This window comes from Sminthopsis crassicaudata, chromosome 1 (genome assembly GCF_048593235.1).
Source record: "Sminthopsis crassicaudata isolate SCR6 chromosome 1, ASM4859323v1, whole genome shotgun sequence".
Classification (NCBI taxonomy): domain Eukaryota; kingdom Metazoa; phylum Chordata; class Mammalia; order Dasyuromorphia; family Dasyuridae; genus Sminthopsis; species Sminthopsis crassicaudata.
This window is the reverse complement of record NC_133617.1, coordinates 725,407,426-725,432,514: the sequence shown is the minus strand read 5'-3', so window position 1 is coordinate 725,432,514 and position 25,089 is coordinate 725,407,426. Positions and strand designations below refer to the sequence as shown.

At 36.7% G+C, this 25,089-nt stretch overlaps 1 protein-coding gene across 8 annotated transcripts in view; it reads right to left on the bottom strand.

Annotated features, from left to right (window-relative positions):
• The window catches only part of FRMD4B (FERM domain containing 4B), a 337,387-nt gene that overhangs the window by 73,586 nt on the left and 238,712 nt on the right, over nt 1-25,089 (bottom strand). For all 8 annotated transcript variants that reach the window (XM_074284129.1, XM_074284131.1, XM_074284127.1 and 5 more), the window contains 2 exons: nt 5,455-5,511; nt 4,391-4,413 (listed from right to left, as the gene is read on the bottom strand). In XM_074284129.1, coding sequence (XP_074140230.1) covers nt 4,391-4,413; nt 5,455-5,511 — 80 coding nt within the window. The remainder of the gene's footprint in view (nt 1-4,390; nt 4,414-5,454; nt 5,512-25,089) is intronic.

Below are 25,089 nucleotides of genomic sequence, written 5' to 3'. Positions count from 1 at the left end.
TAATTTAAAAATTTCCCTTTCTGAGATTGTGATAGAGATTGTGATAGATGGAATTAGAGATTTTAAGATGCTCCCCAATCAGTAGCCTCCAGGCTTTGAAGCACAATCCTCAGGGGTGAATTTATTCAAAACCCCTACATTTTCCATATAAACTAAACTCTTTGACACCTCAAGCTTCACTATTCCCATGGGAAATAGCCAGAACCCAGGAAAAAAGCTGAGGAAATTGGGAACTTCTGGGGCCCTCCCCAGCAATTTGAAGCCAGGTGTTAACTTCCTGGTACAGACTTTAAAAAGCTACAGCCTCCCTCATTACAAGTAGAATTACAAGTAGGGAGAAAACCCCCTAGAGTTAGTTAGGCAACAAACAGTCTTCAAGGGTATTTTTTTTTTTTTAACTCTCTCCTTTTACTAATTCCTTTTTTAAGGGTTTGAAGATAACCTTTGTCTCACAGATGTGTCAGCCTTCAGGAATTCTCTCCATTTGTCTGTGTTATGTTACTCCCATCGGTCAGGAGTTATCTCTGAAGCTCCTTGGCTAACTTTGGAAATCCAAAGTCAGTTGTCTGAAGAAAATGGAAATCCTTCTTCCAGCAATTTAATTAACTTCTACCCAGTGTAATTGGATTGCCATGGTAGAAATGTTAACTGGAGGGGCTGGGGGAAGGGAAAGGAGGAGGGAATGGGCTTTCTGACAGTCGAGTGGGATGAAGTGATTTTTTTTTTAGGTTCTTGATTTCATTTGAGTAAATAAATTGTCAGGAGAGGAGACCTGGGTCAATTTTGCAATCATAAACCAGTTTAAGTGCTATCTATGACATGTTCTGGTAAGTAATTCCCTAGGCACATCCCTAAACCTTCTAGGGACTCAGGACAACTAACCCTTGAAGCTTAAAAATTCCAGAAAAATCATTTATCTGCTTTGGGGGAAGGAGTCTCTAAAAATCCCAGCAGGGAACATCAGTAACAACAATAACAAATGCTAACAAGACATAGATGACATGACCTCTCAGGGTCTCAGTTTCCTCAGTGACAAAATGAGACAGGACTACATGACCTTTGGAGTTACACATTGACCTAAAACGATGACAATTCTTCCCAAATAAAGATGGGTCCCTACCAATGACAGTTGGAAAATGGCCATGATGTCACCTCCCCTTATCCTTACTCCAGTTTTTACTGGGGTCCATGGATTTGGTTTTAAAAATAAATATTTTAATAATGTACATACTAATGTATAATTTAATTTTCATCAAATTTAATAAATTTTAATTATGTAATAAAATATTTAATGTAGGTAATATTTTAATGTATTCCCCATCATCAACCCCATTCTTTAGTAATCCTGTATATTGCATATTTTATCCTGTAAAATGTATTTTATTTTATACTTTAAAAATATTTTTCTGAGAAGGACATCCATAGATTTTACCAGTTTTGCCAGAGGGGCACAAACAAGCTTTAAGAATTCTGCTCTGCATTCAGTCCAGTCATACCATAATTATTATTCAAGATCTATCTCAAACCTATCCAGCATCATCCTTTTCCTTTTCTGCACATATTTTGGAATTTAATCACTATCACAAATTTGTATAAGTCTTGTTATCTAAATAAAGGAGAATTCTAGTCTTTAAAAAATTCTTCTTCCTTAAGACCATGCTAGGTACCAGTAAGAATAAACAGTCAGTACTAAATACTTTTACTAAAATATAGAATATAATTATATAGAGTCTAAAATAGATTGGGCAACAATAGAAAGTTTTCAATTACCAACTTTTGCCATTTTTTTTTTTTTTAGCCTTTGTCCACCTTTTAGTCATCCAATAAAAGCATCTCATTAAGCATCTGCAGATTTGCACAGTTCTACATAAATTTTTTCTCATGCCAATGCATCATACTTCAAGAACTAGAGTAAGTTTATTAAATTACTTTTTAAAAAAATGAGTCACATTAATTAAGGAAAGGTATCAGAGAAATGACTAAGGAAAGAGAAGAATTTTTAAGATACTGAAGCAAAGGCTTCTGATCCAAAGCTGGCCTGGTCAGAATTGAAGTCAGCTAAATCTGTCTGTTAAGTACTGAACTTCCCAGAAATTCAAGTTTCATGGCATTGATAGAAGTCTTTCACACATTGACCACATTTGCACTTTTTAGCTTCAAAATCCTAACTATAGGATGGGAGGGAGGGTTGAGATGAAGTGTTGTCCAGTATCAGGACATTGTCAAAAATCCAAAATGGGCATATTCAATTTCATAATGTCCATGACGAACTTTTAAAAAAGTATTAACTGTATTTCAATATTATTGTTTTCTTTTGGAATCCTATGTATTTTACATATTTAAAAGCATTATTCCTTCTCACACACAAAAAAGGTTAAGGACTCCATATCTGATCCAAGATCACCATTTTATAAATCAGTCAATCAGTGAATAAGAGAATGAAAGACATGCCCAGAGGGTAAGTGACTGGTACAAGATCACACAACAATTGGCAGTCAGGGCTTGAAATCAAAGCTATCTGCCACTTATTTCTTACTTTCCCCTCCTCCTTTTAAAAATAACTCCCCAAACTAAATCATGTCTAGATCTCTTCTCAGCTCTATAAAATTGTTTTATTAGACTGGCACTAAAGCTCCTGAAATGAAATGTAGGTTCATCGATTTAGATCTGGCTAGAAATTTGGAAGATACCATTCATATCCTATCCCCTTTTCATTTTATATCTGAGGAAACTCGATTTGCTTGCTACCAATAATCTACTCAAGTGGTAATGTGTGCTCCAAACTAGAGGCACAAGACAAAAATGAGATCTGTATTAAGTGGTAGACATATATTTAGCCAGTTATAACTAATAACAAAAATAATGTTTCTATTTCACTTTATAGTTTACAAAGCATTTTACATATGCTGACTCATTTGAACCTCACATCCCAGTGAGATGTCTGATTATAAGCCCCATTTTACAAATGAAGAATGGGAGGCTGGGAGAGCTTAAGTGATTTCTCTAGAGTTGCACCAGTTTTAAAGTTTCTAAGACAGATATTGAACTATGCTACATGTCAAAGTAGATAGAATCAGAAAAAGTCATCTTTGTGAATTCAAATCTGGCCTCAGACATTTACTACTGTGTGATCTTGGGCAAGTCATTTAACTCTGCCTCAGTTTCCTCATCTGTAAAGTGAGCTGAAGAAGGAAATGGCTAACCACTCCAGTATCTTTGTCAAGAAAAGTTGGACATGACATGACATGACATGGACAAGAACTGCCAAGAAGAGTCAGGTCTAAACAACTTTGCTGACTTTAGTCAGGAACAGGGCCACCTATTTGCCTATAATCCAAACCCAGTTGTTTTCCACTGCCCTACACTGTGTCCAAAGGACATGGCCGATCTTTTGGAACGTGCATGCCTTTAATTTTGTTATCAGTTACTTGAGTCATCTGTATTTCAAAGTACACTTTTAGGAGGCAGACTCAAAAAAAGCAGTGGCTAAAGTCTTGAGTAGTAAAACATTAACGCATTTCAAGCCAGTCTTTTGCAATTTGTCATTGGCCTATGAGAGCTGCTTCTAATTGAAAGGTTTTCCCTCCAGTTTTCCCTCAACAATATTCCCCCTTCAGTTACAGCTTTAGTGAAAAGCAGCTCTACAGGTAGAAAATAAATTCCCGGACTAAACAGAGAGTGATTATGCAGCCACAGGCAATGGAGAGAGAGCTCCCCCCCAGCCTCACACCAGGGAACAATACAACTGTCAGGTCAAGTGTATGAAGGGCGAGGCCCCCGCCGGGCAGCTGGGAGAGAAAGCAACAGACAGCTCTACTCCCCAGCAGCTGAAGGAACTTTATCTTACAGTGCATACATTAAGACTTCTCAAAAGCGGGATTGTTTTTTAAGTCACTGCAGCCCAAAGCCCTTTCAAGGCTATTTGGTTTTAGGTTCCACCTACAAGGACCCTCTGCAATGAACTGTCACTTAAGTTTCAAAAACAAGTGCTTGCTCAGCCTTCCTAGAATTCCCCAGTTTAGTCACAGAAAGCCCAGATTTCTCTCTATAGGAATTCAGGAGATTATCCTCTGACTTTGGTCTGCGATGCAAATCTGCCTTCAGATTGATTCTGTTGCCACATTTTCAGTTCATGGTCCACAGAAGGCTCCTTGGCCCATTAATGGTTTGTTTTTTTTTTTTTTAAATAAAATTTTTACTGGCATATTTTTATTTCCCTCCCACTATTAATCCTAATTACAAACAACCCTTCTCCAGCTTTTCCCATCTACTCTGGCTACAAAAGCATAAGTAAAGATGGAGGATAAATAGTGTAAAAGAAAATGCAGAGTTCCAAACTTACTCCCACCTCAGTAAAAAGTACCTTAGCATAAGAAAAGAGAGCTTTTACCTGATGTAGTCTCCTTTGGCTTCCTGTAAGGGGGAAGGGAAGAGAGAAAACTAAATTAAAATGATTCCTTCATTTCATACATTAAGTATAACATCAGCTAGATCATTATGCTGCTGATTTTCTGCCCCTTCTCTCTATCCCCCTCCCCCCAACTTATAAATAAATATTATTTTCTATACCCTAACCCGACAGCATCCAGTCCTGAGGTAGCAAAGGTTAGGACCTGGGGAAGCATGCATGCTTTCAAACAACAGAGTGTCTTCCGGCTGCGCTCCCAGAGAGGAAAATCTGGCACAGACAAACAGCCAGGTTTTGTTATTGTTAAATGGAGAGACAAGAACTCGTGAAAAAGCCTTAATAATTAAGTCTCATTTCTCAAAGCGCGCGTAATTAAATGCATTTGTATGCAAGTGGTGGGAACAGACATAGCCAACTCCTGGGATCCAAGTCCCAAACGCACAGTGTCTCCCTAATTCCTAAAGTAGCATGAAAGCAGCTCGTATATTCTGATTAATAGATTCTTCAAGGGTTAAAGGGCAATGGGTTACTCCAATTCAAAAGATAACCAAAGGTGATTGTATTTCAATTAATGGTCAGAGCCGTAGCTAGAAGATCAAGAGGCCCAGGGAATTAATTTAGAAGTTCTTTTCTAAGGTTGCTCTTAAGTTTTCTTTGGTTCCTCCCCGGGGGATTAAACTTGAACATTCACATTTTTATTACACACACACACACACATACTCTCTCTCTCTCTCTCTCTCTCTCTCTCTCTCTCTCTCTCTCTCTCTCTCTCTACTAAAAGCTAACTTGTACATTTATATTTCTATCACAGACACACTTTTAATTTGACAAACTGATCACTACTGGGATATAGTCCATAAGATTCATTGTGACAAGCAAGAGACTCAAAAATCCAACTATTAGGATAAGCTCCGAGCTTCAGGTGGCAAGCAAAAGGCTCAAAACTCCATTAATTACTACTAGAACATGCACAAATTTCAGTTGCAAGCAGCAAAAGCGGAGGGAGAGGGGCTAGAGATAATCAAGCAAGAGGAAAAAACTCTTACCTGTAAAATGAGAGCAGCTAACTTGAAGATCGTTTCACTTTCTACCTCGATCTGCCCCTGTTTGCAAAGGAAAGAACATCACAGATCATCCCCCGGACCTCTCTCCTGCCCGGGCTGCAGCCACTGGCCGCCCAGTCGGAGCCCCTGTCACCGTTCAGCGCCTCCAGTTTACAATCAGGCGCGGACTATACCATTGAGGTGAGAATGGGGGGGAATGGGAGAAGGGAGGGAACCACTGAAAGTACCCAAGTAAAAGCTCTACCTCCCGAGCCAGGGATTTTTAGTTAAAACCTCAGTCTGTGAAATTGATGAGGGAGCTGAATTCTGGAAGAGGCGGACCAGGATCTGATGCTTAAAGTCCAGATCCCCTAAAAGTGAATTAGTTCTTTACTTCTACAACTCTTTTTTTCAAGCCCTGCAGGTTTTGCCAGATTACTTGGCCCTCACAGGTTTCCCCAAGATAATATTTCTCTCTGCTGTATAGGTGAAATGAGTTCATGAACAATAACACTGATAAGACTTTTTTTTTCCTCTGACACTTCTGTAATTGAAATATTTCTGCAGCAGCCCTGAAGTCAGGAGGACCTGAGTTCAAATATGATCTCAGACACTTAATACTTCCTAGCTGTGTGACCCTGGGCAAGTTACTTAACCCCAATCGCCTCAGGGAAAAAAAAGAAAATAAAAAAAAGGAAAAAAGGAAAAAAAAAAAAAAGAAAAAGATATTTCTAGCCTCACAGGTAAAACATACCATGTAGCTTTTCTAAATATTACACCATAACCATCTAACCCATTGAGCTTCCTTTGCAATTGGTACTTTGAATAGGGCAGTTTGGGGAATTTTAATCTTGAGAGATTATTTTCTCATCCTGCAGTCAGAAAAAAAGCAAGGTGAAACAAAAAAATACCCAGTCTGGCCGGTTTCATAGGGCTTACATAATTTAGTATAATGCTGTAAGTTTAGGGAAGGTAGGAAGCAGTTAAATGAGGGATGCTGTGGAAAGTGACAGGATTTGGGGGTTACATCCCAGTTTACTATTCACTTACTCTCTTTATTGACAAGTTATTCAACCTCATATTGTTCAGTCTCACTCTTCTTGACCCCTTGGGCCGTACTATGCATGGGGATTTTCTTGGCAAAGATAGTCGAGTGGTTTGCCACTTCCTTCTCCAGTGCGTTAAAGATAAACTGAGGTTAAGTGACTTGACAGGATCATAGCTAGTGAGTGTCTAAGGTTGGACTCAGATCTTCTTGACTTCAGGACTAGCCTTCTATGTGCTGAACCATCCAGCTGCCTCATACCATAGGACTAAAAATCTGAAACTGGAAGGGACTTGAGAGGATATTTAGTCTAATTTCACTTTATAAATGGGAAAATGAAGACTAGGGGGGTTATGTATTTTGCCCAAGATCACCCAGGTAGTAAGGATCATAGGTGAGATTTCAATCCAGGGTCTACAATAACAAAGCCAATCTCCTATTGTTAAAATGTACTCTCTCCTCGAGCTTTCTGCTTAGGATTCCCAGTTTCCTTCAAATCCATCAGTTACTAGAAACCACTCTTGGTTTCCCTGTGTGACTAGTTCTATTTTCTCTATTCATCTATTTGATATTCATGTATTGGTCACATGGCCATTTCCTCTCAAACCACAACTAGTAAACTCTTTAAGAAGACAGACAGTTGTTTGCTTTTCTATCTCTAGGAATCAAGTTATTCACTTAAAAGTTTTCATTGATGTCTTTTGAGTTTTTAAAATCATCATAGTTTCCCCTGGTATTTCTCTCTTTCCCCACCTCAGAGAGCTATCCCATAGCATTAAAAGAAAAAAAATCAGCATTAACTGATCTCAATACACTGAAAAACTCTGAATCCTATATTTTCAGAGTACAAGTTGTGGGTACAACATTTATGGACTTCCAACCTGTGTAAAGGAGTAAGAGCAAGAGACTCTTAATAGATGTTTTTTGATTGATTAGAATGTGAGCTCCTGGAAAGCATTTTTATCTTTCTTTGTATTCTCTGAGCTGGCACACAGTAAGTGCTTAATAAATGCTTACTAACTGATAACTAATTTCTCCTGTTATCTGTTTTAGTCTCTTCATCTGGCTTCTAAGGTTTCTTCCAGCTCTAAATCTGTGATTTAATACCCAATCAATATCAATAAGAATTTTTGTTTAACTTAATCCATTTTAAAAATACCATTTTTATAAATTGTGTCAAATTTTCCTCTTTTCCTTTCCCTCCTCCCCCTCACCAAGACAGCAAGCCACCTGATATATGTTATACATGTACAACCATGTTAAACATATGTCCATAAGTCATGTTGTGAAAGAAGCAGAAAGAGAAAAATCATAAGAAAACACAAACAAAAAAGTGAAAATAGTATGCTTCAACCTGCATTCAGACTCCATAATTGTTTCTTTGAATGTGAATAACATTTTCCATCATGACTCCCTTGGAATTGTGTTGCTAAAAAGAGCTAAGTCAATCATAGATGATCATCACACAATATAGTATTACTGTGTTCAATGTGCTTCTGGTTCTGTTCCCTCTACTCAGCATGAATTCATACAAGTCTTTCCAGGCTTTTTACTCAGCCTGCTTATCATTTCTTATAGTACAACAGTATTTCATTACATTTATATACCACAACTTGTTCAGTCATTCCCCAACTGACGGACATCCCTTTAATTTTTAATTCTTTGCCACAAAAGGAACTGCTATAAATATTTTTGTACATGTGGATCCTTTCCCATTTTTTATGATTTCTTTGGGATATAGACCTAGTAATGGTATTTCTGGATCAAAGAGTATGTACAATTTTATAGGGTAAGTATTTCTTAAGTGCCTACCATGTACCAGGCACTAGTGGATCTTTTGTTTATAAAGACATTCCCCAATCGCTCTCATTGCTGTCAGGAATCCCTTCAAACTTGCTGATCAAATCCCACCCATTTCTGCCCATGCTGCCCAAAATTTTTCAAGTCCTTAATCTGAAGATGTTTATGGGGGTCTATGGGATGCAATGGACAAAATACAAGGCTTGAAGCAGAGTTCAAATCCATTCTCAAATACTTCCTACCAGGCAAGTCAATTAGCCCAAATTATCTCAGTTTTCTAAATCTGTAAAATGAGCTAGAGCTGGAAATGGCAATGGTAGCTTTGCCAAGAAAATGGGAACACAGAGAGTTGGATATGATTGAAAAGACTGAATAAGAACATACACAGAGCCACCTATGAATGTATATGTATGTATAGATATTACTCCATAAATAGCATGAATGCGTTATGTCAAACTGCAGTGTTTAGAAGAAGATGTGATGGATGTTTTGAAAAATTCTGCCCTTTTGCTCAATGTCAAACCACATAATTGAGCCCATGAAAAACAATTCCACATGATACATTCTCCTTGCTTAAGTAATCAACAATGGCCACCTGAATGTGGAGTTAGTTAACAGAAGATCTTGAACTGAGATTCAAAGGTCCTGGGAAGGAGTCCTACATTTTAGCTTCCTCCTACCCACCACCTGTTAACTGGTGGTTGGAGATTTTCCTAGAATGATCCCAGATGAAATAGAGGGAAGTAAAAGATTTGAGATAATTGCATCCAGGGAGGAGAAACATGTAGTTGAAGGCTAAAATATTCAACTGGCAGGTCGAGAGCAGTAGGGCTTAAAGGAAGAGAGGAAGAGAATAGAAAATTTTCAACCAGGATTTGTGAAGGGACTAGTTTTTTCCCTCCATTAAATCTCTCCTTTCATTCATGTTGTTGAAAAAAAATCCAACATTAGCAAATCAATTCTGCCCTATCACATAGAGATGTTGCTTCTGAGACTTGAGAGGGAGCCCAGCATATCCAATACTGAATGCGGCTTTACATTTCTGCTGTTTTTCAGGAGACTGTCAGTTTTGTACTTTTGAAATTCTAAACTCTCCTTGAATCTGGAGGGCCTGATTATGAAATCAAAGGGAGGTAAGAGAGACTGTAGAAATCGATTGTCATCTTGATCTTTCAGCATAAAGGTCATTTTCTAACCTGATGAAAAAAGATTTAAGTGATAAAATGCAAGAGCGGGCCTGGCCTGACTATCAAATAAAATTTGAAGAAAGTAAAATTCCTTAAGTTCAAGAGAAGAAGCTCCAAGCAAGGGAGAGGGTGGAACAGAGAAATGAAAAACACTCTGATCCGAAGATCAGAGCTCCAGATTGAAAATTAAATTTAAGAAGGATGACCCCTGAACACATTGGAAAAGTCAATCAAATCCTGAAATCTTTGAGAGAGGATATTAAAGATAAGCTGCTAAACAGAGCTGAAAATGAAAATGGATATTGAAACTAACTCCCACCACATCTTTTACAACAGACATTGGTTTTGAACTTGGTTTTGAACAATGAACACACAGTTTTAATTAGGGAATTATTTTAGAAGGACTTCAAATATATTTTGTGGGTTTTTTTGCTGTGTGTATTTTGTTTTACCCTGATAGAAGGCAAGCTCCTGAGGACAGGGGCAATTTAGGTGTGTGTGTGTGTGTGTGTTAATTTTTGCATTCTCAGTTCCTTCAGGAGAATGGAATAAATATTGATTAAGCACATTACAGATATTATATCATTTGATCCTTGACAACTTTTGAAGTGGGTGCAATTATTATCACCATTTTGCAAACTGAGGCAAATAGGTTAAATGACTAGCTCAGGATCACATAATTAAGTATGGGAGGTTGGATTTGAACTCAGGGCTTTTTCACTCTGAGGCAGTTAGTACATGTGATTGATTGTAGGGTCTGAAGTCAGAAAGACTCATCTTCCTGAGTTCAAATCTCACTTCAGACACTTATTAGCTGTGTGACCCTGTCACTTAACCTTGCTTGTCTTAGTTCCTCATTTGTAAAATGAGCTGACAAAGAAAACCAAAAAACCCAAATGGGGTCATGATGAGTCAGACATGACTGAAAAAAAACTAAACAGCAATAAGAACTTCTTGATTCTAGGGCCAATGCTCTATCTACTGTACTACCCAGCTGCATATCTCTGAGCACATACCTTGCACAGAAATGCCTAATCAATATTTGCTAAGTTGAAGATAAAAAAAAAAAAATACTGAGAAAGCCAGATAAATTGTAGAAGCTGCAAAGCAATCAATCTCATCTTGGCAAAAACTAAAGATGACAAGAGGAAGGATTAGGGTCAATCAACAAACATTTATATTTTATTAGAGTAGGTTTTCTTCACCTACTTTGGGTCACAGACCCCTTTGGTAATGTGATGGAGTTTATATATCCCCTCTCAGAATAATGTTTTAGATTATTTTGAATTAACAAAGGAAACTAATTATGATGGAATATATCTTATTAAAAAAAAAAAAGTTTATGAACCAAAGGTTAAGAAGTCCTAAACCAGAATTTGAAGCATATTGCTGAGCCTAAGGAAAGTTTTACATTTCTGACTGGTAACCTATTTTGAGTGATTAATTCTGACTCTGAAAAGTCATTTTCTCATTTGTATGTCTTCATTAGACCATCTTAAACTGAGAATAATAATAGTGAGCATTCGACAGAATGTGGTGAAATTTTAATTAAGACTGACAATGTGGGGAACTTAATTAAGACATGCAAAGAACTGGAGAATTTCATGGATTTAAGTACAAAGGGTACAGAAGTTTGGTGAACTATTAAGTAGGGCTTACCGCCAGCCTTGTCAGCATTAGTAACCTTAGAACAAGCTTCCACTTAGTTACTACAACTGAGAGAAAAAGATGTCTCCAAACTGCAAAGGTAATGGGATCCTTCATCATGATTCCAAGACTGCCAAGAATGGACAAAGAGAACTCAAGAAGTGAATCAGATGATGTGGTCCAATGCACAAGAACAATTGGGAACCATCTTCTCCATGAGAACAGAAGATGGGAGTTTGGCTGACTTATTCAGGGAATCATAAGTTTAGGGCAAGAATGATAGGGGATTTATCAACTTATGGATCCAAGTCCTACTATGGGCACTTAGCTATTGTCTGTGACATCTTGGTCTTTAGAAACACACCAGGGTCATGGCTTAGCCCCCATGTGTGGTTCTCTTCCCAAGGCTATAGGTAGGACAACTAATCAACTGTGAAAAATCTTGCAGATACATTCTAATGATCAAAAGAGTAAACAGATGAGAAATGAGAGGCAGTGAGATAAGAACAAATAAAATACTTGGGTCCAGAATATTTGGGTTCAAATCCTGCAACAGATTGCATTTGTTTAACTTCACCTTAGTCTGTGGGAGTCTCTAGATTTTTGCACTGACTGTACCCTATGATTAAAATGCCCTCCTATGTCTCATCTGGATAGGAATAAAGGTGGACCCTGGATCTATGATTTCCCTAGTGTAGTTAATAGCCAACAAAGAAATTCCCTCTCCCAATGATTTTCCACATACTTGCAGCTACTTCAAAGTCTTAAGACAACTGCCCAAAATGATTTGTCAAGGATCTCACATTTTAACTTGGGCTTGGGTCTTCTTGTGTCAGGGATTTGTTTATAGGGAGTAAATACAAAGGCCACCCTGGGGTCAGACCCCTGACACTGAGAGTCCATTTAAATTCCATAATCATTCCTTCTTCAAACCTATAAACCTCAAAGGAATTCTAATTTCTAAGGAAGTTCTAAATTTTAAGGAATCCCTAGTTTCCTTCAAAGTTTAATCTTACATTCTATCCTCCCTAAAATTGTGAATGGTTTCCTCCCCTTTGTCCCCCCCACCCCAATCACCCAATATTTATAGGCATTTTCCTCTCAGTTTTTTGAGAATAGAGGCTGTTTCATTTCTTTTTAAGGCCTAGTAACATTCCTGGTACATAACAGGGGCTTAGTAGAAACTTGTTAATTTATAATTGTCGTTCGATCATTTTTCAGTTATGTCCTATTCTTCATGATCATATTTGGGATTTTTGTTTTTGACAAAGATATTGGAGTGATTGCCATTTCTTTTTCCAGCTCATTTTACAGATGAGGAAACTGAATCAAAAAGGATAAAATGACTTGCCCAAGTCACCCAGCTAATAAACACCGAGGCTGGAACTGGACTCAGGATGGTGACTCCAAGCCCAGCACTCTATTCCACTATGGGACCACCTAGTTGCCTTTGCAAATCTTAAAGTGCTTTTATTCCCTTTCCTTCCCTCCCCTTCTTCATCAGAAAGGGAAATACCCAAGTGGAGGCTCCCTCAAGACATTTGTCATCATTTTCCTAAGCTTAGAGAGCTATTCAGCAGCAATGAGAGGTCACGTGACTTTGCCCATAGTTATCATGTGTCAGAGATGAGACTTGAAATTCAGACTTTTGGGTTCTAAAGCCAATCCTCGACTCATCATCATGTCTCTTAACCTCTTAAGAATGTTAGATAAATGACAGCTAGTTTTATGACTGTATTACTAATGTTACTATCTTAATATCTATATAAGAACACAATTAATAATCACTACTGAACCACACTACTAATTTTAATAAGAACTAATATACAAATTGATGTCAAAACATCCTCAGTAGATGAAGAAATCTAAGCATCTATGGGCAATATCATAGAGTGAGAGTGAAAGTGAGTCCAAGATTTGGAGATTCAAGCATCTAGATTGGAATCCTTGCTTTGCCACTCAGCACCAATATGATCTAGGGCAAGTCACTTTAACTCCAGTTTCATATTGATGTTCATAGTAGTGAGTATCTCATGAGTTACCTTATAGGAAGGGCAGAATTATTATAAATGACTAAAAAAAGGCAGGTAGATTGTGAAGGGGTTAGGAAGATCCATCTTTCTGAGCTCAAATTTAGTCTCCAACTTTTACTGTTATTCTGAGCAAGTCACTTAACCCTGTTTACTTCCTTTTCCTCCACTGTAAAATGAGCAAAGCTAAATGGCAAAAACTTAATGTTAAAAATTGTCTTTACGCATAATTGGGGGAAATGATTTCTTTTTTAAGCTAAGCTCTCACATAGGATGTGATCTTAAATGCTCTTCAAGTTCCTTTAAAGGAGAATAGAATATAAAAGAAAAATACCAGAGTTTGAGTCCATGATGACCATTCTAGAGAGACCAAGTTACTGAAGAGGGAACTCACTAGCTCAGACAATAGCTCACGTGGGAACTGTCCATTAGCAAAAGGCAATCACAGGATTCCTGATGTTAGTCAGAAGACACAGACGCATCCCTTAATTGTTTTCTCTCTTGTTTGAGCCACAAGAGGAAAATGGTAAAGTAATTGTCAGAAAAGCTTTCAGCAGGAAGCTAAATCACTTCTTTTCTAGAGAGAAACTTGGGAGCAAGTAAAGTGTAAGAGCTTTGGATGTAGAGTTTCTCTGAGGTTTAGGTTGCCATAAACTTGGCTATCACCAAGGGAAGAGTCCTTCAGGGTGAAATAAATTTACTCCCATGCTTTGCATATATACATTGTAACTGATAGCAGCTAATACCCTTCAGAATGGCTCTCCAGGATTGGGAAACACTTTTGCCATTTCTATTAAGATTAACTTTCTCTACAATACTTCAATAGAATACACAATTTGAAGGATATTCCATGGGAAAGTATCCTAGTTGGAGGGATTCCAAGCTTTGGTAAATTCACAGCCTCAAGTCCAGAAATTGATCTTCCTAAGGTGTAGCTCTCCCTACCTCAATTCAATAAACTCTTGGTGGTTCCCTATTACCTTCAGGATCAATTATAAAATCTTCTATGCATCTTTTAAAGGCCCTTTGTACTATTTTAGTCTTACCCTCAACTCTTGTAGATCCAGTGACACTGGCCTCCTTGTTCCTTGCACAAAACACTCAACTCCCAATCTGCCACAAACACTCAGCTCCCAACTCTGCCATTTTTACTGCAAAACTCTTTCTTCTCTTCTCTGCCTGTAGCTTTCACTGGTTTCCTTCAAGTCTCAGCCAAAATTGCCTCATTTATCCTGTATATCTCTGCTGTGTGTGCAGTTGTTTCCATGTGTCTCATTCTTGAGAGTATTCCTGGTTTTTTTTTTATTCCTTTCTTTTCTTGTTTCCCCAGTACTTAGCACAGTACCTAGCACAGAACAGGTGCTCAAAAACCTATGTTGATTTGACGTGACTAGATCACCATGTTCCTGGCACTGTGCCAATGGTTGGGGACACAAGAATAACAAAAAACAGTCCTGGCCCTCCAGAATTTTACATTCTGTGTATCCCTTTCCTACCCAAATCCTACACTCCCAAGTCCAAAAATGTCCTCTCTAGTCTTATATATGTTAGGACTATCCTTACTTGCCTACACCCAGGAATGGTGAGCCTGTTCTAATTCCTACAGCTGAATTATGAAGAGTTTCCCTCTGCCCTGTTACCATCATCTACATGCCTTTCATCACACTGGCATTCTTAGGTCCATACGTCTTCAAAGCTAGGGAGTGAATGTCTGGGAGAGAGGCCTGAAAAATGAGAGGTGTGGTGATCTGTGGCCAGATGCAAGATGCCAAAGGCAGGTTGGGAGGCTTAAAGAGGTCAGGCTTCACTTCTCTGCACTGGAGTTCCAGGGCACCCACATCTGGCAAACCCAGCGGGGAGACGATTGGACCACAGATGAATAAGCATTATTAAATAAATACCCAGGCCCTGCACTGAACTTCTGCATTTACCCAGGGCCCATTATGAGATTACATACACAGTAGACATTAATTACGGCTCTTTAATTGCTTAAATGCTTCTGGCAGTGATGCAGAATTGCAATTTGATTTAGTAGCAGGAAAAGATTCTAGGGGGAAATAAGTCCTTTATAAGGGAGAGGGGAAGCTAAGGAAGAGGGAAGACATAAGATGCTCATGAGAAAATAAGGGGCTGCAGTTACAAAAAAAGGGAGATGTAGATGAGAGAAAGAAGCAGATGGTCAACCAGGACAAGCTGGTCAGCAATGGTGGGCCTTTGTAACTGTGCATCTAATTAAACACATTTCTCTTATGCTGATCCTGGAGGGGGCAAACACACAACACTCTGCTCTCTGCTCCTTCCCATGTGAGTGTAAGGTTCTAAATTGGGCTCCCATTTTAATTCAGTCTCACATCACTCCATCTCAAAAGACTGAATGGATCTGTATTCTATCTCAGTACTTGGGGGTTCTATGGCGTATTACTTTTGAGTAACACTAATCATAGCTTGCGTTCACACTGCAATTTAAAGTTTACAAAGCACTTCAGCTCACTTGATTCTTAACCACCCTTTGAGATGGGTGCCATTATCATCAACTCCATTTGACAATGGCTAAAAAGCAAAATAGCGAGATTATGTGATTTGCTCATGGTTACATAGTTAGCAAGTGTCCAAGCTGGGAATTGAGTCCAGGTCCACTGGATTCTAGAAAGGTGGTTTGATGTGGTACCAAACTCCAAATAGAAATGGCGCCATTAAAGCATACATAAGAACTTCTGTGGGCCATATTTTGACTTAAAAGATGCCATATTAACACTGTGTGTTCTACTGTATTTTTATTAATCTTTTTAGATATTCCCCAATTACATTTTAATCAGGTTCAGGCAGCAATGGAGCATTGCCAGCAAGTCTGACACCTTTCTACCACACCTTGATAAGTATCTTTCTTATAATAATAGCTGACATTTATATCTTGTCTACTATGTTCCAGGTGCTGTGCTAAGTACTTTACAAAAATTACAACAAATCTGGGAGGTAAATATTATTGATTCCCATTTGTCAGTTGAGGAAACTATTAGAGATAGAGATTAAATTATTTGCCCACAGCTGCATGGCTAATCAGTATCTGAGGTTGGATTTGAACTTAGAGCACTGTACCTAGCATCAAAAAGACCTATCTCCTATACCACCTAGATGACTTTTTAATAGGTGAGACTGTGCAGTTCCTTTGGCATTTTGATAAATAAGCCAATTGAATAGTATCTAAGACTTTTAATCTCCCCTCCCCCTAACTTAAAAGTGTTTTTTCTAGGTACATGTAAAGCTAGTTTTCAACATTCAATTTTTGTAAGATTTTGAATTTCAATTTTTTTTCTCTCTTCCCTCTTCCCCCCCTTCTCCCCCAGACAATACACAATCTGATGTAGGTTATACAAATGCAATCACATTAAATATATTTCCACATTGGTCATGTTATGAAAAGAGAATCAGAACAAAAGGGAAAAACCATAAGAAAAAAATCCAAAAAGTAAAAATAGTATGCTTTGACCTGCATTCAGATTCTATAGTTCTTTGGATTTGGATAGCATTTTCCATCTTGAATCCTGATCATTGTATTACTGGGAAGGGCAAAGTCTATCATGGTTGATCATCACACAATATTGCTTTTACAAGTCTACTGGAATTTGCTTGTATCATCTCATTGTTGAAAAAAGCCAAGTCCATCATAGCTGACCATCTCATAATCTTGTTATTATTGTGGGCAATGTTCTCCTAGTTCTACTCACTTCATTCAGCATCAGTTCATGAAAACTTTCCCAGGTTTTTCTGAAATCCATCTGCTCGTGATTTCTTATAGCACAGTAGTATTCCATTCTATTTATATACCACAACTTGTTTAGTAATTCCCCAATTAAAGAGCACTCCCTCAATTTCCAATACCACCATGAAAAGAGCTGCTATAAATTTATTTAAATATGTGGGTTGTTTTTCCTTTTTTAATGATGTCTTTGGGATATAGACCTAAAAGTGATATTGCTGTATTAAAACAAAGTATTCAAGCATAGCCTTTTGGGCCTAGTTCCAAGTTGCACTTCAGAATGATTAGATTAGTTCACAACTCTAGCAACAATGTCTTAGTGTTCTAATTTTCTCATGTTTTCTCCAACACTTAACATTTCCTTTTTCTATTATATTAGCCAGTCTGATAAGTCTAAGTTGTTTTGATTTGCATTTTTCTAACAAAAAGTGATTTAGAACATTTTTTTTTTTCATATTACTACAGATAGCTTTAACTTCTTTATCTGAAAACTACTTGTTCTTGTCCTTGGACCATTTGTTAATTGGGAAATGTTTTGTATTTCATAATTTTGACTCAGTTCTCTGTATATTTTTAGAAATGAGGCTTTTTTTAGAAACTCTGAAAAAATTGCTTCCCAGTTTCTTTGCTTTCCTTCTAATCTTGATTGCATTGGTTTTGTTTGTGTAAAAGTTTTTTAATTTAATGTAATCAAAATTATTCATTATGGTAAGAGATGTTGGTCTATGCCTAGTTTCTGCTATATTATTTTCCAGTTTTCTAGCACTTTTTGTCAAACAGAAAATTCTTATCCCAGAAGTTGGAATCTTTGGGTTTATCAAACAAGAGATTACTATAGTCATTGACTACATATCTGGTATACTTATTCCACTGATCCAACGCTCTATTTTAGCCAATACTAAATAGTTTTAATGATAGCAGCTTTATAATATAGTTTTAGATCTGGTACAGATAGATTACTTTCTTTTGTACTTTTTTTTCCATGAGCTTTCTTGATGTTTTGTTCTTGCAGATGAGTTTTATTTTTTTCTAACTCTAGAAAACAATTTTTGGTAATTTATTGGTGGCACTGAATAAATAAATTGTCATTTTTATATATTAGCCTGGCTTATTCATGAACAAATGATATTTTTTCAGTTATTTAGACCTGACTTTATGTGACAGTGTTTTGTACTTGTGTTCATATAGTCCCTGGGTTTGTTCCTGGCAAGTAGACTCCCAAATATTTTATATTTCCTACACTAATATTTTAAGTGGAATTTCTCTATTTCTTGCTGCTGGGCTTTGTTGGTAATATGTAGAAATGCTGATAATATATGTGGATTTATTTTATATCTTGCAACTTTGCTAATGGTTGTTAATGGTTTCAAATGAGTTTTTGTTGTTGATTCTCTAGAATTCTCTTAAATATAGCATCATATCATTTACAAAGACTGATGGTTTTATTTCTTCATCGCTATTCTTAGTCCTTCAACTTGTATTTCTTCTCTTATTGCTAAAGCTAACATTTCTAGCACAATATTGAAAAAATAGTGGCGATAATGAGCATTTGTTTAACTCTAATCTTACTGGGGAGGCTTCTAGCTTATTTCCATTACATATAATGCTTGCTGATGGATTTCAGATCACAGATACTGCTTATCATCTTAAAATAAATTCTACTTATTCCTATATTCATTGAAAACTTTTGTTTTGTTTTTGTCAAAATCTTTTTCTGCATATATTGGTTTTGTTGATATGGTCAATTCTGAAGATAGATCTTGATCTTGAACTATCCTTGCAAATCTTGGTATAAAATCCACCTGGTCACAGTACATTAACCTAGTAATAAATTGTAATCTATTTGTTAATATTTTTATTAAATTTTTTTTATCAATATTCATTAGGGAAATAGGTCTATAATTTATTCTCTTTTGGCTCTTCCTACTTTAGGTACTGCACCCTATTTCTGTCATAAAGGGAATCTTTAATCCTTCACCTATTTTCCCAAATAGTTTATATAGTATTGAAACTAATTGTTTTTTAAATATTTTGTAGAATAAATGTTTGGTGGCTCTGGAATTTTTTTTTTTCTTTTTTTTTTAGGGAACTAAATAGCTTGTTCAATTTCTTTTTCTAAAATGGGTTAATAGTTTATTTTTTCTGCTAAGGGAAATTTATATATTTGTAAATATTCATCTCTCACTTAAAACTGTCAGACTTACTGGTATACAATTGGCCAAAAAGCTCCTAGTTATTGCTTTAAGTTTCTTTTCATTGATGATGAATTTACATTTTTAATTTTTTTTCTCCCCTGAGGCTGGGGTTAAGTGACTTGCCCAGGGTCACACAGCTAGGAAGTGTTAAGTGTCTGAGATCAGATTTGAACTTGGGTCCTCCTGACCGTTTTAATTTTTAATACTGATAATTTGGTTTTCTTCTTTCTTTTTTTAAATCAAATGGACCAAATGTTTATTTATTTTGTTTTGCTTTTGTTTTCATAAAACCAGCCTTGAATTTTATTTATTAGTTCAACAGTTTTCTTAAATTTCAATTTTATAGTCTCTCCTTTAAATTTCAAAATTTTTAATTTGGGAATTTTGAAATTTGTTCATTTTCCAGTTTTTTTTTTCCCCAGTTGCATGCTCAATTCATTGGTCTACTTTCTCTATTTTATTCAAATAAGCATTTTTGAGATATAAAATTTCCATTGAGAACTGCTTTGGATGCATCTCAAAAATTTTGATATATTGTTTTATCTCATTATTGCCATTCTCATCAATTAAATTATTTGTTGCTATCCATGATTCTTTAGGCTTAGATTATTTAGTTTCCAATTAATTTTTAATTATTTTTTCATGTCCCTTTATTACACATAATTTTTATTGCATCATGAGCTGAAAAGGATTCATTTAATATTTCTATCTTTCTGCACTTGATTGTGTTTTTGTGCCCTAATATATGGACAATTTTTGTGTTAAGTAACATGTAGCATTGAGAAAAAGGTATATTCCACTTCAACAATACTGTATGAGGATGTATTCTGATGGAAGTGGATATCTTCAACATAGAGAAGAGCTAATCCAATTCCAATTGATCAATGATGGACAGAATCAGCTATACCCAGAGAAGAAACACTGGGAAAGGAGTGTAAACTGTGAGCATTTTTTGTTTTTCTCCCCAGGTTATTTTTACCTTCCGAATCCAATTCTTCCTTTGCAACAACAACAACAACAACAACAACAAAAAATTCAGTTCTGCACATATATATCGTACCTAGGATACACTATAACATATTTAATATGTATGGGAATGCCTGCCATCTAGGGGAGGAGGTGGAGGGAAGGAGGGGAAAATTCGGAACAGAACGGAGTACTAGGGATAATGTTGTAAAAAATTACTTATGCATATGTACTGTCAAAAAATGTTATAATTATAAAATTAAAAAAAAACAAAAAAAAAAAAAGAGAAAAAGGTATATTCCTTTCAGTTTTCTCCAGTGGTCTAATAATTCACTCACTCCTTTTAACTTTTGTTGATTTTGTGATGAGATTTGTTTAATTCTGAGAGGGAGAGGTTGATATTCCCCATTAGCATAATTTTAGCATCTGTTTCTTCCTATAACTCAAGTTCTCTAAGAATTTGGCTGCTATACCACTTGGTGCATATATGTTTACTATTAATACTACTTCATTTTCTATGGTTCCTTTTAGCAAGAAATAGTTACATTCTTTAACCCTTTTAATGAGATTTTTCTTTTTGCTTTACCTGAGATCAGAATTGCTGACTTTTTTTTTTTTTTTTAATTTCAGCTGAGGCATAATCAGTCTTTTATGTTTACTGTGGATATGTTTCTTTGCTTCAAATATATAGCTTGTAAACAATATATTGTAGGATTCTGATTTTTAATCTACTCTGTTACTTATTTCAATTTTATGGGAAAATTCATCCCATTCAAATTGACAGTTTTGATTACTGTGCATTTCCTTCCATCCTATTCCATTCCATTTATACTTTTTTTCTCTCCTTTCACCCTGTTCCTCTTCTCACCAATGTTTTGCTTCAGATCCCCATCTCCCTCAATCTGTCCTCCTTCCTATCAGCCCTCTCTCCCTTTTCTTTTCCCCCCTCTTAGTTGTACCTTACATTCTATCAGTCCCCACTCCTTTTTCTTTCTCCTTTCCCCTCCTACTTCTGCTCTCCTTCTCAACATGGCTGGTTCTAAACTACTTTGCTTTTAGTCTGGAATGCATGCTCCTTGTGAGTAGAGATTGTTTCATTCTTTGTATCTCCTCAAACTTTGTCACACTGTCACATTGTAGTTACTTATTAAAGTTACTTATTAAATGCTAGCTGATGGACTAATTTAATTCTATGCATCAAGAATGAAGCTATTGTGAGTTCATAGATACCATATATTTCCCAAGGAAGTTAAAACCAGTCGATATTGGCATCTAGATAGCCTTTATCAGAAACTGCTCATTTTTCTTTTAACAATGAACATTTATTAAATATTTATTATGTGACAGGCACTGTACTAACTGTTAGGGATATAAAAAGAGAGAGAAGACAATCCCTGTCCTCAGGAAGCTTACAATCTTAAAGATCCAGTCTCATTCTTTGCAGGAACAGGAAAGCAGAGCTAAATTGAAAGTTTACTATCTACCTATAATAGCTTTAATTTACAGCTGTTTTGGCATCCCAGTAGGAAAGCTAGAAACAAATGAGTTTATCTGTGGAGGACATCTTTCTACTACTAGAATACTGAAATTGATTGGCTTTTCATTGTTCAGAAGATACCCCTAAAAACTCCTAATATGGGAACTACCTCCACCATCCATCCATCCATGCAGAAGACAACCTATCTATGATCAGAGAACCATAGGAGCCTAGATTTAATGCTCAGAGGTAATTCTAAGGTCTTCCATTTCAATTGCTTCATTTAACAAATTAGAAAACTGAGGTATAAGACACAAAAGTAACAATATGGTACAACAGGGATTTGAACCTAAGATCAGCCTGGTGGTAGAGTGGATAGAGTGTCGAGCTGGGCTTGGGAAAATCTGAGTTCAAATACAGCTTCTAACATTTACTAGCTATATGTCACTTAACCTCTATCTGCCTCAATTTCCTCAGCTGTAAAATGGGGCTATTAAGAGCACTAACCCCACTGGATTGTTGTGTTGATCAAGGTGATAACATGTGTAAGTCCAAAAAAAGGGTCACTTTACACAGTGCCTGACACATGGACATTGAATTATTATTTGTTCTCTTCCCTCACCCCATTTTCCATTGTTCCACACTGAACAAAAATGAAAGGTTAAGGGATTTATTCAGAATCACAGAGTTAATAGAGTCAGATTTGAGACTGAAATCCAGGCTTTCCGTGACTTCAATCTCAGCACTCTGTCCCCTAAGTCAAACTGCCTTTACAAGTTGGAATGAATATGAAATGAGGTCCTCTGGTCAGACATTGGATCAAAAAGTCTCAGAAGAGTTAAAAAATAAACATTAAAGAGGAGGCAATGGAGACTCCTTCCTGGTGGGTGTGAGCAGGCTGAAACATAAAACCAGTGAGGGGCTCCAAAGAATTGGAGTGAAAGATATCATTAAGTTTCAGGGGAGTGATAAGATCAGAAATCAGACTGTAAGAAGGGAGTGAGAGAAGATAAGATGGAGGCACTTATTGTGGATGGGCTTTTTAAAGATTTCAGGCTTAGAACAATGTAAATTTATCTTGGGAGTCCGTTTGCTATTCTTCTTTGGAAAGACAAGATTTCAGTCCCTAGGGATATCAATATTTGCCCCATTACTCAACATACAACAAATTTAATTTGTAAAACTAATTGGGAAAATGTTTTGGAGAGCCATGTTATCCAAGTCCATTGATTTCTAAGTCAATGAGATTTATGATTTTGTACATCCAGATGAAAGCGGGGGTTGGGTCCCTGCTCTTTCTCCAAATATTTACTACAGCGATTCTGATGGGAAGTTGGTATAGTGTAGCCCAAAGAATGCTTGACTAAGAGTTTAGGGGACTTGGGCTGGACTCCCCACCCTATGTAACTTGTCTGTGTGACTCTGGGTATATTGCTTCATTTTACTAAGGCTCAGTTTCCTCGTCTGTAAAACTCTTAAAATGCTGTGTAATGGATATTCCTCTTATTACTATTAGGTTAAATCTAGAGCTCACTCTCTCTTAGACATACCAATAATGTTTGAGATGATGACAGTGAAATAAATCCCATTTGCTCTGAGGAAGCAAATTTATCATGGGCTATTCCACACACATTTACTTTCCCATCATCTTGGTTTTCAACAGTTCTCAACAAAGTAATGACCATTTGGGCAACTATATTGTTACCAGTGCCAATTTGTATCATCATTTATTTACCAAGGACTTTGGATAAATATTTTATTTCTATGGGCCTCAGTTTCTAAAATAGGGAGAAGCCCGACAAGTCTCTTTTCCAGAGGTATATGGTCGGGTCAATGGAGATCTCATATGTGACAGTTCCTAGATCCATTGGAATAAAAGTGCTCTGTAATAATATAGATGACCTTCAGTTTCTTCTTCTGTAAAATGGTGATAATATTAGCACCTCCTAGGTGTGAGGACCAAGTATGATAATATTTATAAAGCAGTTTGCAAACTTTAAAGCCTTATATAAATGCTGGCTATTATTAGAAGGAAAGGAAATGATAAGCATTTATGCAGCACCTACTGTGGGCAGTATGCTAAGCACTTCTTCTACAAATATCTCATTTGATCTTTATAACAACCCTATGAGGGTTTGATAATTGAGGAAACTGAGGAAAACACAGGTTAAAGTGACTTATCCAATGTCATATAACTAGTTGGATTTCAGCTCAATCTTTCTGGACTCTATGTCCTGCCCTCTACGTACTATTCCACCAGTTGTCTCAACTATCACCATCTTCATCACTGTTATTATTACAAAACATTTCCTTTGATTTTCCAAGTAGTGGCTCAGGATTCACTTGTATCCAACTTTTGAATGCAAAGAAACTGGGAAGGCCCTAAGACAAAGTAAACTGGCAATTATAAAGCCTTTAAGAGCTCTTCAAAGTACAGAATATCAGGTTTCTTTATTGGTCCCTAACTGGCCCATAGCCCAATTTCAGAGGAAAACTAGCATTTGGGGTCAGTGACTTCACTTAGCAAACACTAGTCTCTAACTGCCAGTTGTTTCAGCAAGAATCCTGGTTCACGGTTTTTCTGCTAGATCTTCTTACCCACCAATTCAGGTTTATGGCCGTTGTATTGCCAGGGCCTTGAAATCCATTGAAGAGAATAATAACTTCTTCAGATAATGAAGCACCAAGCACAAAACCTTTGTCAAGTTGCCCAAAGTCTAGATTTATTGACTGTTATCAGACAATGTCTCCTTGTTATAAGGGTACTGAATATTTCCAATACAATTGCCATGAGTGATTTTTTTTTTTATGTATACATATTTATACAGTTGTCTCGATACACAAGAAAAATCAGATTTAGAAAGAAGATAAAAATAACCTGGTAAGAAAAACAAAAATACAAGCAAACAACAACAGAAAGAGTGTAAATGCTATGTTGTGGTCCACACTCATTTCCCAGTGTTCTTTCTTTGGGTGTAACTGGTTCTGTTCATTGCTGATCAATTGAAACTGATTTGGTTCACCTCATTGCCAAAGAGAGCCACGTCCATCAGAATTGATCCTCATATAGTATTGTTGATGAAGTGTATAATGATCTCCTGGTCCTGCTCATTTCACTTAGCATTGGTTGCCATGAATGATTTTTTTTTTTTTTTTTAACTCAACAGAATTTGCTGGCTAGAGAACTATGTAGTCTTTTCTCTAGGGCCTGGTAAAACAGATGGAGGACAATGCATGTCACTTAACGTATCAAAAACACAGTCTCCAAAGGGCATTTTTGTTTTGTTTTGTTTCCTTTTTTGTATTTCAAAAACAGCCCATGGATCATTATATATAACTGCTTTGGGAGAAGGTATCCAAACATCTTTTTAGTCTTTATGTAATAAGAACATAGAATGTTAAGATTTTAAATCCCTTCTCTTTTTGATGTCAAGTGGCTTGCTTGGCTAAGGACACAGTTGTTCAGTGGTATGCACACCCCAGCTGCTTCCACATATAGCCAACTTTTGGTGATTCAGGGGGGTAATTACCAGC